Source organism: Stegodyphus dumicola, chromosome 2 (genome assembly GCF_044657685.1).
Source record: "Stegodyphus dumicola isolate Sdum_Otavi_A_Nest chromosome 2, ASM4465768v1".
Lineage (NCBI taxonomy): Eukaryota > Metazoa > Arthropoda > Arachnida > Araneae > Eresidae > Stegodyphus > Stegodyphus dumicola.
Window position 1 is genome coordinate 91,486,791 of NC_140769.1, and position 17,593 is coordinate 91,504,383.

General features: G+C 32.2%; 1 protein-coding gene across 2 annotated transcripts in view; it reads right to left on the reverse strand.

Annotated features, from left to right (window-relative positions):
- LOC118205156 (zinc finger Y-chromosomal protein-like) overlaps positions 1-16,956 on the reverse strand; it is a 34,028-nt gene extending 17,072 nt beyond the window's left edge. The window contains exons 1-2 of one of the 2 annotated variants that reach the window (XM_085810891.1): positions 15,777-16,956; positions 7,497-7,737 (exon numbers count right to left, since the gene is read on the reverse strand). In XM_085810891.1, coding sequence (XP_085667017.1) covers positions 7,497-7,737; positions 15,777-15,822 — 287 coding nt within the window. In that variant the 5' untranslated portion in view covers positions 15,823-16,956. Of the gene's footprint in view, positions 1-7,496; positions 7,738-15,776 lie in introns of those variants that run through there. The other variant, XM_085810890.1, reaches the window with a different exon arrangement.
- Positions 16,957-17,593: the final 637 nt, after the last annotated feature.

The following is a 17,593-nucleotide window of genomic DNA, read 5'->3' on the forward strand; positions in this document are numbered from 1 at the left end:
GATGCTCTTCAGATAGCCCCATAAAAAAATCCAAGCTGGATAAATCTGGCGAACGGGGTGGCCATAGAATGGGTCCAAAACAGCCAATCCATCGGCCTGCAAATGTCCCATCCAAGTAATTGTGGACCCGCACATGGTTATGGGCTGGTACACCATCATGCTGGAACCACATGCAATCACGAACGAAAGCCGGAACATTCTGCAGCAATTCCGGTAGCCCGTCTTGCAGAAAAATATGATAGCATAAGCTATTTGTACGTGCAGGTAAGAGGTATGGGCCTATGAGGTAGTCGTTAACAATACCCGCCCACACATTCACGAAAAAGTGGATTTGGAATACATGTAGACGTGTGGATTATGAGTTGCCCACACGTGCATGTTGTGGCTATTGAAAATGCCGTCCTGTGAGAAAGTTGCCTTGTCCGTGAATAGCACATGTGATGGGAAATCCGGCTGCGCCGCACACTGCTGCAAGAACCAATGACATATATGAACTCGAAGAGGGTAATCAGTCTCTTGCAAGGCTTGGACTCCCTGCAAATGGTATGGGTGCAAACCATTTTAATGCAATACTCTCCAAACGGTGGAATGACTCAGCTGCAGACGACGTGCAATAGCTCTTGTACTTGTCTAAGGTGATTCATGTACAATGTTCAAGATGGGTTCTTCAATGCGAGGTCATTGTGCACTTCTTCCTCTCCTAGTGTCAGAGGTGGTTTTAAATGACCAGTTTTCACACAGAGACCGATGCAACCTCTCGAACATTGTGTGCTTCAGAATATGCCTGTTTGGAAACCGGTCTTGGTACAATCGTAGTGCTGCTCTGCCGTTCCCATTAGCAGCACTATAGTACATGAGATGCATGTCAGCTTTTTTCCTGTGCGTAAATTCACCCATCACGCTCGATATCAGAGTTGCGAATGATCTTCTGATGCATCGGATCAAGGTTTGTCTGGCTCACTACCACCCTCTACTGCTGCACTGCCAGCCAATTACAGCTGTAGTTCCTATTACTGTTCCCTTTTTTAAGCATTTATTGTGAATACTGTATTGCTGAAAAGAAGCACTTTGCGTTGATTTTGTACATAAACATATTTTCCTCTCGTGTTGTTTTTGCGTTCCTGCCTTAACCTCTCACTTTAGACCCTACATTCCTATACAAAAAATGCATGTTTTAGTATGCTCCACCACCCCTCCAAGTTTGTCCATGATCTATGAAACACCCTGTATATATAAAACATATACAAGTGGGTTACAGCTTCTTTTTTTTTTTTTTAATATAAAAGAAGTAATAGATGCTACAGAAAAAAACTGATGGTATAGCAAATTATTTATATTAAGTAGCATTTATTATGAAATGAAGAAACTGGCGTTAGTTATTTCTAAGACAGTTTCGGCAATATTTTCTTTGTTGGATGGGCATAGATCCGATTTGATAAACCTTTAGAGCTGAGAAGAGTCTTTCCACACTAACTTGAGTAGGAGGAAGAGCTGTTCTTGTAGGGCTACTTCTTTTAACTTTTCAGGATAGATTTTTTATACGTTCTAAAAAAAGTGTCTTGCAAGCATAATCATATTTCTCTAGTTCTTCAAAGGCCATGTAATTTTTCATTTTTGTATCTAAAGGCACTTGGCTCTTTATTTTCATTCACTTTTCCTTAGCCTTTTCAATATTATTCAAAAATATTTCTCAAAATCTAATTCATCTTTGAAAGAGGATGATAGAAACTCAATTGCAATGTCTGTAGTTTGACTGTGCTGATTCATATTCTCCAATTGTTCTGAGAATAATTTCATTCTTAATGAAAGTTCATAGATGGCTTTCTTTGCCTTTTTAATTTGTTCATCATCCAAGAAAATTCGGCGTTTTGGATCTACATATATTGAACTCAGCAAGATGTCATTGTCTAGCAAACTAGTTTCTCTTTTCTTCATTGAAGAAATGATTCCTTCTGCAATAAACCCTCCATTTCAGAAAGAACAAACATATCATACTTCCATTCTCTCCTCCTGTCAATTCTTCAGATTGCAGCTTTTTCATGGCTATATACGGTGAAAAAGAGTTTCCAATTCTGCAAGATCATTCCACAGTCTTTCTGTTAGTGAAACGTTACAGTTAACTACATCTTCTAAAAATCCCTTTATCATCATATATGTACTTCCTTATCGCGTTGCTTGATCAATAATTGCTCCTTTTCCTGCTCATGTCCTAAGAATGGCATCAATTTTGGGAGCTCTTGCTGCTTACCTAAATTTACCAGCGAGATCTATAACTAAATCAAGTAACTAAGTGAATCAGTTTAATCGCTAATGGCAAATATCACATGCATCCTCCTCCATTATATTTATTTATTAATATGTCAATAAAATAGAAAATAACAATTTACTAATGTACATAATCCATAAATAAAAATAATAACTCAGTTTGTTATTAATTTTTTCAATTCATTTTAATTTTATTTCAAATTCAAACTGTCCAACAAAAACTGGGGTCAGAGTCGACCTGTTTTTAGCGACTCCAGCTCCGACTCCTTTTACCCCAAAATCTGCCTGACTCTGATTTCGACTCTACAGCCCTGAGTGCCATTACTTTTGACCGTCCTCCAAGCAGAACTATTCATTCAATAGGTGAAAAAACTATTTCAGTGTTAATAACCAAGAATGAAAAGACTTCTTTTACTCATGTTTTGGATTGTGCCACCAATAGAAGTTAACTCCTTTGATAATTTTCAAAAGGAAAACAATTCAGAAAGGAAACTTCCCTAAAGGAGTTAGTATTTGAGCCAATAAAAAAGGATGGATATACAAAGAAGTGATGTTGTTTTCGCTGAGAGAAATTTATCGAGAAAGGAAAGGTGCTGTTTTCCAACCCCAAGGACTTGTTCTGGATTCAATGTGATCCCATTTAGCAGATACGGTAAGATCTGAAGAAAAACAACTTAGCATTGATGTCTCAATGATACCAGGTGGGCTCGCAAAAATTTTGCAGCCGCTGTATCTCATTATCAATAGTTTCCAAGCATGAATTATGGAAGAAGTGGGAGGAATGGATGCAAAGCGGACTCCATTCCTTCGCAAATTCCAGACGAATGAGAAAAGCTTCATATGAGGAGGCTGCCTTATGGGTTGATAAAGCATAGCTGCTAATATGATCGTATCAGCTTCCATTATCAGAAACTATCAAAAAAGAAAATGAAAGTGATTATAGTGACGTTGAAAGAAGTGATTTAGAACAGAATGATGAGACTGACCTTGATGGCCATTTGTTACATTTATTTAATTCTGATATTGATGAGTTGGATTTTGAAGGTTTTGTATAAATAAATTTAGTTTAATTTAATTAAAAAATTCTGTTTACCTAATTTACTTATTCTTTATCATAATATGGTAACTTATGGTGATAAACTATGTTTACCAAACTCGTAACATAATTGTAGATCAGTTGCACCCTTACATGGCGTCTGCCTTCCCAACTGGAAATGGAATCTTCAAGTATGAGAGCGCTTCATGTCGTAAGGCTTGAATTGTGTTGGAATGGTTAAAGAAGAATAAAGATGATTTTCAATTAATGTTCTGGCCATTAACTTGCAGGATCTGAACCCAACAGAACACATTTATAATTTCATGAAGCAGCAGCTCAGCTTAAACATTACCATGTTGGAATACCTTGGCTTTACATGACAGCTGCTTAGACATTTGTCTCTAGCCATCTACCAAGAACTTGTGGCATCCATGCCAAGGCGAGTTGCAGCTGTTTTGCAGGCCAAAGTTCATACAACATGTTACTGAATAGGTGGACATAATGTTTTGGCTCTTCAGTGTATATAAATGTGAACTGAGGGCATACAACGTGGTTTAATGAAGCTTAATATTTATTTAAAGTATAAGCAAAATTCTTAACAAATTTCATCTCAGAATAATATATAAAATGCATTTGAAAAAAAGTGAACAGCATAAATTAGTTTGAATTGAAACCTTCTGCATTTGTTACTTGGCAAGCATCAATATGGTCATCGACCATTTGAAGAAATTTTGAAGATAGAAATGCCATCCAGTTCATAGTTGATTTTATATTTACACAAAGCAAAATGCACAGCATTTTACAATGTCATTTCACATGAATTCCTGAAAGTAACTGACATTAATAAATCATCATTTTTTTCTAATACTGGATGAGCCTACAGATGTTTCATGTTTTAAGCACCTATTTATGTTTATGTTATAACAATGAAAAATAAAACACTGGCAGAATTTTCATTAGCAATCAGAATTTCATGAGGAGAAATAAGTTCCACAGTCAGAACAGAAAAACAGATGAAAATAATTAACAATTAAAATTAAACATAAAACTATTAATTAAAAAGAATAAATCACCAACTCAAAAGAATTAGTACAACAGCATTAACAAATGAGATATGAGGAAGAGCATAACAACACATATGAAATAATTGACTTAAAAATAACAACCTAAATTAACCAAGAATTGATTAAAAGAAGAAATGGCAATTTAAACAATGGTAAATTAGCAATATATGGTTTTCAGATTTTTGTCAGAACTAATATATATAATGGAACCACCAAGAATCAAATTACACTTTTGAACTGAATTTGTGATGATGCCAGAGGTCATGAAAGCTCACATACCAATAATGTCAAAAAATATGTGATCTCTGACATAACATACTATATTTCAATTTTCTTCTGCTAATATTTCAGGCAACACTACGTTAAAAACAGTCACAAAGCTAATGGCTTCTGTTTGTTTAATAAACAAGTACTTATAGATAACTCAAATACAAAAAATTATGATGATTTTATTCAATTTTGGGAATAAAATATTAAATATAAATACTATATTAAAAACATTACAAATAAAAATTTGCAAGAACTATAACAGTGACAAACATTTTGTACATAACTGAAAGCATATGAAAAATAAAATCATACAAAAAGGATATATAAATAGTATCTATAGAAAGTCCAAAATAAGGCATTTTTAATGGCTTAATTCACAATATATGCAGTTAACTATACAAGACTACGGATACAGATCTAAAATAAGAATAATAAAAGAACAGATACTAAAAATGTCTATTTATTAGAAGCTAATACAAAAAAGACATGGGCTATATATTATTCTGGAATGTACATAAAATTACAAAAAATAATAAATATAATAATACAGTCAAAAGTCGTTAATTCGGACCTCAAAGCTACAAACTTTCTGCGCATGCGTCACGTTTACGCGTGCTCGTAAGACCCTTACGGCTGCGAATATGCATATGCAAATGCGCATAATACCTTTACGCATGCACGTTTAATGTATAACGGACAGTATAAGCTAAGCTAAAATTATCTAATTCAGTTAATGTTGCAGATTGCGTTGTTCCTTAATCTTCGAATTGGATCTGGCTTGTTATTTTTTGCAGACTGTTAGAGCAATTTTATAAAAGTAAGCTTGAACTTTCGATTATGTCAAATAGAATTTCCGATATATATTTACTAATATGTAAAGGATCTACAAAGTGAAGGTATGTTTCGAAGTCCATTAAACAAAAAGTGGAATTGCTGCAAAAAATGGATAAAGGCATATCCTTTGTTTCTTAACCATTCCGAAATCTGTTTATCAATTTCACGCTGCTCTGCGGGGGGGGGGGGGACATCGCAGCGCACAATGAACTGGAAGTTGATCTGTCAACACTACCCTTATCTTCAGGGCAGATGTTTTTATTTTATTCAGCTTATAATTCCTTACTAAATGTAGTATTTCATCTCAATATATTCCGCCTTTGATATGATTTAAATCAAATTCCCCGTCATTATAAATATCACGAGTACACATCAAATAGTTTTCTGGTTGCAATTTTCTAATTTCGACTTGTAATGTATGCTTTACGCATGAGCGCGTTGAAAGAAATGTTTAATAAAGTAAACAAATAATTATTAAGCATTTTTTTGTAAATTTTGATACCCTTTAGATCATAATTGTTCTTTATTTCATAAATTATGGTTTCATATTTTTAATTTTGTAATTTCTGCATGCCATCATACCAGATTCAAACTGATGATCTATAATCCAGAAAAATCGATAACCCGGAATCGCCGAAGCCCCAACGAGTCCGGATTAACGACTTTTGACTGCAGGAATTTCTTCGAGGTTGCCAGTTAAATTCATCTGGACAAAGACTGGATATTAAAATAAATTTTTTAAATTCACTGCAAGAGTGTGAAAAGAATAAAATTTCATTGAACTAATCTAGGATTTCTTAAAACTACAAAAATGAACCCACCTCTAAAAAAACGGAAAAAAAAGTTTTTGTTACAAAAGGAAGAACTCATCTGTTTATAAGTATAAAACAATATGAATGATATCCTTGTTGTTGGGATAGGTCATAAGACAATCAATTTTCCAGGCGATCAAAAAACAATAATTTTGTAAGGGTTTTAACCACATGCCAGGCACTTTAACAAGTTCATACTTGCTTCCCACTTTCCTATGAGATATGAGCTTTTGTTGGAGATGTTATTTTTGACTATATAACACCTTAAATTTAAAATGGACACTTTTTTACCTAAAACCCAAAGTAACAACTATTGTTGTTACTTTATCATTTTATGTAAATAATATTCCTATAAAATTTGAAGATGATTATATTAGTAGTTTCAAAACTATTAAAATGATTAAAAAAACACTTTTTTTGGGGGGGGGAAGCAAGGTGCAACTGTTTAATACTTTTCCAAAATACAAAATATTTATTAATTTTAGAAATGATTTAAAAATTAAAATCTTATTTGAAATAAATATAAATACACACACACTGCTATTATAGATACATGATACCTTCGAAAAATTTCTGCCTGCCTCCCTTTTGAGCTGCTTTAAGTAACTGCTCAGCTTCTTAAGAAATATCCTGAGCCTAGATATACACATGGATCAGTCACATCTTATCTATCTCTTCCCAAACTGTAGACGCTGCATTCAAAAATTTGATTCATAAATTATAGTACTAATAAAATGCTAAATTTTGAAAGCCTTTGCATTAATGAAGATAGCTATGTTGAAAACGAAAATATTATTTTTTATTGGTCATGGAATTTATAGTCTCATAATTATTTAGTTATTTCCCCCCCCCTTGCTAAAAAAATTAACCTAAATTTCCTCCTTTTAAAAACAATACAAAAATACTTTCCTGTATGAAAAAAACCAGCACCTTTTTCAACACTGTAACCATTATTATAAGTATACTTGAATATTTAACAAGTATTCCTTTTTCAAATTAAAAAAAAAAAAAGTTTGCCTTTTTTCAATAAATCTTCACAATGTGAAACAATATTATTTCTCAGTTTATTTCTTAGTTTTTTTTTTTTTTTTTTTTTTTTGGTTGTTATTCTTAAAGAGAACAATAAATTTCAGAAACACATTTTATTACTTTCACAAGTTATTTTATGCAATATAACATAAGCATGATGCACAAAAGTTTTGTTACAAAACTCACAAGTATAGAGAACTTGAACGAGTATGTGTAAGCATATGTGTTCTCACATGGGATTGCTGTCGAAACGTCTTGTTACAAACAATACATGCAAATGGACGCTCACCAGTGTGAATTCGTAAGTGTTTGATTAAATCCTTTTTATATACAGATGAATAATTACAATGTGGGCATGACATACGAACCACTTTGGTTAACACAGATGCTTTTCTGGAAAGAGTTAAAGGAATTCTGCATAATGAATCTAAGAAAAGGAAATCAAATTTAGTATAATAATCTTAGTAATAGTGATAAAAAGTAATATTTAATTATTATTAATATTACAAATTAAAAATAAGTAAAATTCTGAATTAAAAAAAAAAACTTTTTACATTTTATGTGTGCTAAAAATGTCAATATAAAAAATCTAAATAGCCTGTAAAAACAGTTAAATATACTGTAATTAAAAAAATTAATTACACATACATGAAAAAATATGAAACTTACATAATTTTAAAGACTCTTAATATAATAAATCAGCAATCTATTTTTTTCTTTTGTGAACACCTTAATGAGATAGACTGTAATTACAGAGTAATCCTAAAATTATCTCTTAACAACCTATGACCCTCTGATCCTCCTTCAGTATTCTCACAATGCAACACTTTTAATACCATAAAATTATTGCAATAAGTCAGAAAAACTGTTCTTTTTCAGAGAATGTTATTTTTGAGGTTGCTTTAAAGGAATTTTCCTTGATAGGATCTGAAATCCAATTGTCCTTCTCCCTTTGTTTAGGCAAGTAATGTTTGAATGATCCCAGAAGGCCTTTTAAATGAGTTCTTATGCTCTCTTTTGACTTCATTTGTAAATTGAAGCTAATTTTTCTGACTAGAATTTGTAAAGTATCTTGAAAATTTCAGTTCAATTTATTTTCAGTGCATGATTACCAGAAATTTAACTTTTCAGCATACTGAGCATAGAATTAAAATTTGTTGGACAGTCTGAACACAGTTATGGATCTGTTTGGTAGTCTGGAAGAGAGATACATAATCCCCGGGGTGCACTTCCTCAAAATTAGGGGTGGAAAATAGAAGTCCAACATCTCTTTGGAGTAGGCTCTGGCAACCATTGTTCCATGCAATATGGACAAGACAACAACAACAGAGATACATAACTGACTTAATTACTCACTAAATGCACAAAATAGTCAAATATGTAATACACTGTCATAGAACAAGAGGAAAGGAATGGCTAGATACGATTCATATGGAATCACACAATATAACAAGTATCAGCATGACTAGATACAACTCATTACATTCCTTATAACACATTTCAGTTATAACAATCATATCAGAATTAATCAAATTGTTTTTCTTTCAAATTAATACCATATTTAAATATTCTAAATATTTTGGTTTTTATCATTTATTATAACCACTTTGTAATTTTCTGCCGTTACCGCTAATTTTTTTGCATATCCCTGACTATGCCATCATGCCCTGGTAAGATACTTGATGTGGCCACTTGCTGGTCATGAAATGCAATCCACGAGCCCCTGTCACTAAGCATTAGAGTCAACCCTGCCATTTTACCCAGATACCAGAGACGGATAAGATGTGCAGCCACTCCAGACTGTTTCAGGGACAACAGTTCCAAAAAAGTAAGGCTGGAGGAAGAAGACGGACATCATGGTGCAGTAAAACCATGATGCAGCTTTAACATATTGTTACGTTCGTACGGGGTTCATAGGTCTGGAGTGAATAATGGCAACACTACTTGATGGAATATCGAAACAAACTTTATTTATCTATAATTATCAGGATGGCTCCAAAGTCACGCTTTACAGTTGTCGAAAATCTACTATACACTCGCTGGAACAATCAGCGATACAGCCTTCAGGTTATCAGGCTATAACAGTGGAGACAGCTTCACTGCAAAGCACAAGAGTACAGCTCCCAACTCTGCTCGGTCATTCTCGGAACTCCATGTACTCTCGAGACTCTCCACGCTACAACTCGTGATGCACTCGATGACACAGAGCTCAGAACTCGATCTTTCAGTTCAATTGTTCCCAGAGCTCAACACCTCTCTTGATGATGCACTAACTGCGATACAGTACGAGACTCTTTCGGTGAACTGGATGGTCCACTCAGCACTCGCTGCCTGGCTGTCAATGCGATCAACTCTGCAGGGATTGACTCGCTAGACGAGACACCAACTCGATACTAACTCTCTGCCTACCTGCAGGGATTATGTAGCTTTCGGCTTGTGTTCGAGAACATTCTGGGCTAAACTGGTAAGAATTTGTTCCAGAAGGTTCTCCATCCATCTATGGTATATTGCCAATTTTGTTGCCAAATGGGTGATTTCTCGCCAAATGTGGCAACCCTGCCTTCTCTTGCCATTTTATGGCAACTCTAAAATTGCTTTGTGGGGAAGTTTCTTAACGCAACTGGACATTTCGTAACAGTATGTAGGATGGAAACACTGGTTTTATTGTCCACTAAGAGACAGGCGCTAAAATGTTGTAGGGAACTTCGGTAATCAGATAAGATCCATAAATTGCCAAATTTTGTTTCGGCTAGACTAGGTTTGAATCCCACATCAAATGCTATTATATTAATTCTTTTCTGACAGCCAAACAGAAATTTGGGTTACATTGGCAAAAAGTCATTTTTTCCTGAGGGACTCGGTATAAATTCTGCTGCATGCATTGTCAGCAATTTTTCTACCATCAAAGATCTTTCTACCATCAAAGATGTTTTTGCTATGCTTTCATCATTTTTTGCTATGTTTTTTATGATTTCCATGCCCATCTGTTTAAGATAGTCAATGAGAAAACCTTTCTTGTTAACAGAAGAAGAAAGATTAAAGGGGACCTGATGTATTCAAACAATTTTGTAGAGATGAGGGGTTCAATGCTACAATAAGGTGACATTGAACCCCACTCTCTATAAAATTGGGGCCCACCAGCGGCCGAGCGGTAAAGTTGCTGAACACTGGTAGTTCGGTCCGAGGTTCGAATCCCGCGAACGGGCTGGCTGCATGGGCGTTTTCGTGGTTTTCCCCATGTGTAATGTGTATACGAGCCAGTTTCCCTTAGAAAATCCTCCACGAAGGCATCCCTCCCCTTAGGCAGATAGCCCTTGAGGCTTTGCCATAATCACACACACACACACACACTCTACAAAATTGCTATGTTTGATGCAATTTAACTAAAAGGACTGTTTTCTTTAATCTTTGATGATTTCTCCACTTATTAAGGTGTACTGATGTTTTGTAGTGTTAGCTATAACTAAAAAGATTTTATTGAATTTTGAGAATTTCATTTTACAAGTAATTAAAATTAGTACTTCAAAAAACCTTTAAATTAAGTTATCAGACAAAGCTGAATTTTATAGAAATATATGTATGGATAATAATAAAAAAGTAAAAATTAGATAATTGAAAGAATAGTCATATTAAAAATAGATAATTAATATTTATAAAACATACAAAATTATACGAAAAAGAGTAAATTATTACATCCATGTAGGAAAGATGGAAACTTCATAAGTCATATAAAGACCCTGAAGTAAAATAATCCATTTGTCCACATAGCATAATGAAGTATCACCCGTAAGAAAGAGTACAGCAATACACCATATGGACATAATACACACGCAAATTACTTTGTTACTAAAATCGTTGGTTTTCAGGATAAAAACTATAAAACCATGTCAAGTTGAAATTCTTATTGAAAATTTATACATATCTGATAAGAGAAATAACATATTACAATACCTATATTCAAATGAAATCTGCTGCATAATCACCAGCTGTACAGTATCGATATAACAAAAAATCTTTAATGGTTTAATACTCATAAATTCCATTATTTTCTGAGTTCTGAACACTTTTCAAAAAAGAGCTTGCAGATTTTTTTCTCATAACTATTCTTCTAGCACACAAATAATCTGAATTGCACTGAAGGATGACACAAGGTTTCTTCGGTGATCAAAAGATAGAATAGAGGTGCAAAATCAGTTAGTACAAAATTTGGTGAACCATTCTTATAGTTGTACTGCAGCCAAATCACAGGGGTTAACACTGTTGTGTCACAACATAGCACCAGGAGAAAAAAAGAACAACATCATGTCATCGACTTTTTGCACTGACAGTGCTTGGTCTCAGCTGATCAAGACCACCCTTCAGTCTCAATGGAAAGTATCAACAGTACTAATTAAATAAAAATATCAATCAATATCTTTTATTTCCCCCCTTTCCCTGGATAATGAAATATACTATCCTCTCATGCTTGCCATCTGGTGCCTCAATCGATTGTTAACAGGCTCACTACTGGAAATAATTTTTGACAATAACTGATCAAAGCTTGATTCTCATGTAAATAATAAGCTGTTGACATAGCATGTAAAGACTTATTTGACAACTTCCCCATGTTATATTAAGATAATTTTTATCTTCAAGTGCTTCACTATAACTAACTAAGCAACTCATATTTTTTATCACCATCACTCCAGTAGTGAAATTTTTCTACCCAAATTGTAGAAGATCAACTATATTTAAACAATTCTAATTAAATTTTACACTACATGAATGTTAACATTCTCCGTTAACACATACCATCTAGAAATATCATTAAAATCTTCGGTTTATTGTTGCTTATTGAACCTGTTCATTCATCTTTAACTAACATTTTATTGATCAAAACCTCCAAATGAGCTTTTACACAAATTGGGGGAAAAAAAAATTAGAGAGAGAGACAGGCTATTATTCCTTTGCAATTATCACAACTCACTAGCGGACGTCCATAATCCAGAATGATCTATAATCCGGACCTCAAAGCTACAAACTTTCTGCGCATGCATCAACGCATAATGCGTTAGCGCATGCGCATAATACCTTTACGCATGCACGCTTAATGTATAATGGACGATATAAGCTAAGCTAAAATTATCTAATTATCTATTTCAGTTAATGTTGCAGATTGCGTTGTTCCTTAATCTGCTCTGCGGGGGAAGGGGGGGGCACGGCGCACAATGAACTGGAAGCTGATCTGTCAGCACTATACTTATCTTCAGAGCAGATGTTTTTATTTTATTTGGCTTATAATTCCTTACTAAATGTAGTATTTCATCTCAATGTCTTCCGCCATTGATATGATTTAAATCAAATTCCTCGTCATTATAAATATCACGAATACACATCAAATAGTTTTCTGGTTGCAATTTTCTAATTTCGACTGTGCGTAATGTATGCTTTACGCATGTACACATTGAAAGAAATGTTTAATAAAGTAAACAAATAAATATAAAACTTTTTTTTGTAAATTTTGATACCCTTTAGATCATAATTGCTCTTTATTTCATATTTTTAATTTTATAATTTCTGCATGCCATCTTACCAGATTTAAACTGATGATCTATAATCTGGAAAAACCAATAATCCAGAATCGCCGAAGTCCCGACGAGTCCGGATTAAAGACTTTTGACTGTAATGCTATTTTTTAGATTCTACATAGTCATTTACATGAATAATAAAGATTAGATATTGCTACTAAAACACTAATTTTAAGTGTGAGAATGTATTAATGCAAATAATTAAGTATACATAAATGAGCATAATGTCATTAATTTAATAACCTTTTAAAATTTTAAATTCCTTCCAATTTTACAAAACAAATGTAGAAGTGGTCCATGAAAATGTTTTTATGATTCATTTGGCACATACATTATGAATATCATGGCAGCATATCTATTCTGCTCAAACTGATGAAGATTTCTCAGACCCACAACGTCCACCTCCAGTGGATCCCATGACATGTTTGAAATTTAAATAAATAAATTGATAATATTAGTGGTAATGAGGTCGCTGATAAACTGGCAAAAGCAGGTAGTGAAAATGAAACATTCACTGGCATTCTGGAAACATTCACTTACTTACCAAGAACTTTACTCAAATGAATGATCTAAACTCAATATAATATGGCATATTCCACCTGTGCACCAATGGTATACAGGAACATCCTCTGGCTCCCTATTGGGAATCAAATATGACCATGGTTCCCAGACTGCTCTGGCTAGACTAACAAGCGCCCACCTTAAATGTCTTTCCTTTAATAGTAGCAAAAAAATCCACCCACTTGTAAAAAATGCTGAGACCATCCAGCTTCACCGCATCACATACTTGGTTGCATCGGACTTTCTAAGGAGGACTTAACATTCAATCCCCTCACTATTACTGATTTATTGGAGGTCAATAACCTTATGGAGCTGATCTGACATATGTCAAATCTTTCGAGGCTAAGCAACACAACAACTTGTTACTGGTTAAATAGTTTTTTCTCTTAAAAATACAGCAAAATAACTAAAATTGTATAAAAAAAACTTTGCTTCACTACTTTGAGTACTGTAATAAGAATAAAACATAATTTTTAAAAGACTAATGTATCATGGATCTATTTTTACCTGCATGTCAAAGGAATAATCCCTTTGTGTTGTCATTATACATGCCTTAGTAACTTCAGAAGGCATGTCATATATACATGCTTTCTGAAGTTACTTTAAATGATGCAGTAGTAGTAATCCGTATTACTTTTAATTTATAAGATAAACTGTATTTATTTGCATATTTCTCCCTATCATGCAAAAGAAGTTTTTAATCATGTGGAGTTATAAATCTCTCATTTATAATAACAGCATTAATGTATGCAGCAAGAGGTAAATACTTTGTGCAAATGAATATAATAATGTGCTTAGTTCTTCATTTGCATATTTTTCCCAGAAATAATGTACAAAACATAATTTTCCTTTTTTGATTTCCAAGAGATAAAATTAATTAAAAAAAAAAAAAAAAAAAGAGGGACATGCAAATAAATATGGTATAATAAACAAAAACAATATCACATAAAATTCAATTCAAAATCTTTGCAAAACAACAGTCACAGCCTACACCCATTGAGTAACTACTAAATAATTAAGCATATGCAGGACTTCATATAGTTTGGAATATCATAGTGATTTCTAGATCTCACACAAATTATCAAACATACAATAATAATAGAATTTAAATATCATTACTGGAAAAAAAATTTCTTCCAGCAAGTTAAATTTAAATTAGAAATTTATTTAAAGTTAGGTTTTATGCCACAGTTTCTTGCTTATTCCACCCCCAGTAATGATAACAGCATTCAATGAAGTAACTTAAATTTCACTGCATGTAAATTGTATACATATATATATTAAAGTAGGATAGAGTAAACAAAAAATACCCTGCATTTTTCCTTCAGATTATCATACACAAAATCAATGTATAATTCCTCACAGAAAATATATCATATAAACAAAAATATCAATGCAAAATTAACAAAAAAAAATTGAACAATTTTTATTAAGAAATATTATTATTTCAGATATGTAGGAATGAAATACAACAGAAGGAAATACATTTAAATAAAATGCTAATGAGAAAAAAATGCACTTTGTATGTTCTCATATCATCCACCCCCCCCTTTTTAAAGCGAATCAGCATTTTAAATTTGTGAATTTGCTTAAAAGTTTAACTTCTAATATTTGTCTGTGAGATTAATACCCAAAACACACACAGACTTCATTTCAAATTGCCCATCTGAAGTTTTCCCAAATTTATCTGTACATATCTTTCCTTTAATGTTGCCTTTAAAATTGAATTACAAGCAAAGCTGAAAACAAAATGTGCATGAACTTTAATATAACTGCCGATTAGAATGAATTCACAGAATATTTAACACAGCTTTTATTTGTCAAGATAAGTAGTTGCAAAGAAATTGTTTCAAAATTGAAGCATTTTTTTTTAAATTAAGAAATTAGCTCTTCCAGCTTCTACATTTCCTACCAAAATTAACTATTTTACCATAAGTTACGTTTTTATAAACACTAACAAATATGAAATAATAAAAGTACAACAGCTATAACAACAGTGCCCGACAAGATACAAACAAGCATCTTTTTCTATTTCCTACAATTCATATGAACCAGAATAGAGAAAACACAAATTTATAAAGCCACATTAAACTATATTTGCAAATAAAATACATTTCATAGCAAAATATTTTAGAGAAATACCATTTGGAATCATAAAAAATACAAATTTATTAGGTAAATCTACAAACCGGACAAAAAATACTAAATTTTTAAGCATACTTCAAGCCAAAGCTTTAGCCTACGCAATTGGTAATAAATTTAAGAACTATATAGTTTCATATTTGAACTAACAGCATGGAAATTTAAATAAATAAATATATCAGTTTTCTTTCACAACCTGCATTAACAAGTATTAACGAGTAAACTTCAATGCATAGAAGCATGTGCAATTTCTACGTTCTTCTCAGAGCTGTGTAGATAAACTATGATTACAATTAAAAGGATATCTTCCACTAAGTCAGAATTTTATGGCATGTCAACAGGTGGAGCTTCCACTTGCTCTTGGAGTGAGATGAATAACTACAATATTCACAACGTATTGTTTGTACAGTAGATGTTTTAAATTTCAGACATCCATCATCAAAAAAATTCAATGAACCTAAGAAAAATACAGGACCCATGAGTGAAAAAAAAACAACTATAAAAAATAACTTATCTTCAATATTTAACTCAAATATTATTAATATAAAAATGAAATTTTCTAAAACACAAAAAAGTCAGATGTTATTAACTCTTTGCGATAGATGTTTCATAATAGTGTAGCACAATCCCTCTCAACTTATTGAGTTTGATCACTGAATCAAACAGCTGTTTTGCATAAAATATGTATATCAACATTTTGCTTCATTAGTAACAGTTTTCCTGCACTAAACAATCGCTATTTAATGCATAAATGCTTGTCACCTATTAGTATTAACTATTTTCCCTTTAAAAATACTAAGCAATTAATGAAAATGTTGTAATAATATTTAAGGAATTCTGAATAACACTTCAGGCTCTGATGTGATAAAATGTTCTGACATGAAAATTTATTCAGAAAAAAGGTTGTAGCAAGTAGATTATAAAGACAGATTTAAAAAAAAAAAACCTGCTTGGGTTACTCAAATCGCAAATAAGCTTTAAAATTTTATATCTGTATTACATACCCTATACCTTACTAAGGAGGATATAAAATATGTACACATCTACTTACTTACACTACAAAAAACTAATTTTTATGAAATTTTTTATCATTAAGAGTAATTTATAAATAATACAATTCTTAAAAAGTATGCTGCCTTTTTATTTTGCATATGTGAAATACAGTGTAAGGCTGCAAATCTATTCTTTTTTTTAAAATTTTTTATAAGTTCTGAAATTATTTACGTTTTATAGCTTCAAACACTTTCAAACTAGCAACATATTTCATTTTCATACAATTAATATAACTGAACATAAATTGAAAGTATCCTATAGAAATATGCAAATAACTCTGGAACCTAAAATTTTTATCTCATACAACAAACAACAAAAATACATTCCATTAGATAATGAAAAAGGTTACAGAGTTTACAATTCACATCCTTGAAATAATTAAAAAATAAATGAAAAATACTAAAGAGATGATATGTAATCTTCTTAAAATAACATTTTCTACTAAAAAAAATATGATGCCTAAAAAAAAGATGTGTGTGTGCGTGTGTATTATATAAATGAAATAAATTTAAAATAAAAACGTTGAACGCTTTGCCTTAATTAAATATATTTATTTCATCCTGAAATTATATTAAATACATTTCAAAACATATTCACTGATATAAAGATTACAGCAAGGGCGGGAATCTAGCAAGAAAGGTTATATACATATATGAATCTACTCACCCAGAAACACATAATAGTAAAAGAATTAGCTGTTAAGAAAATGCAATTATTAAATTATCAAAGTAGGGGAGGACTGACCTTTATTTAATTTTCTGCATTTTCAAGAATAATACACCAATCCGTAAAATAAAAAGATAAATTAACATACCTAACATATGTGAATTACCGAAGGGAAAAAATAAGTTAATCCAAGCATTGAAATAAAAAAAACCCTTTATTAAATATTTCACCATTTAGTTCTGCATATAGAACTTTTAGTCATTTGCAATACTTGAATCAAGCTGCTATGGGAAT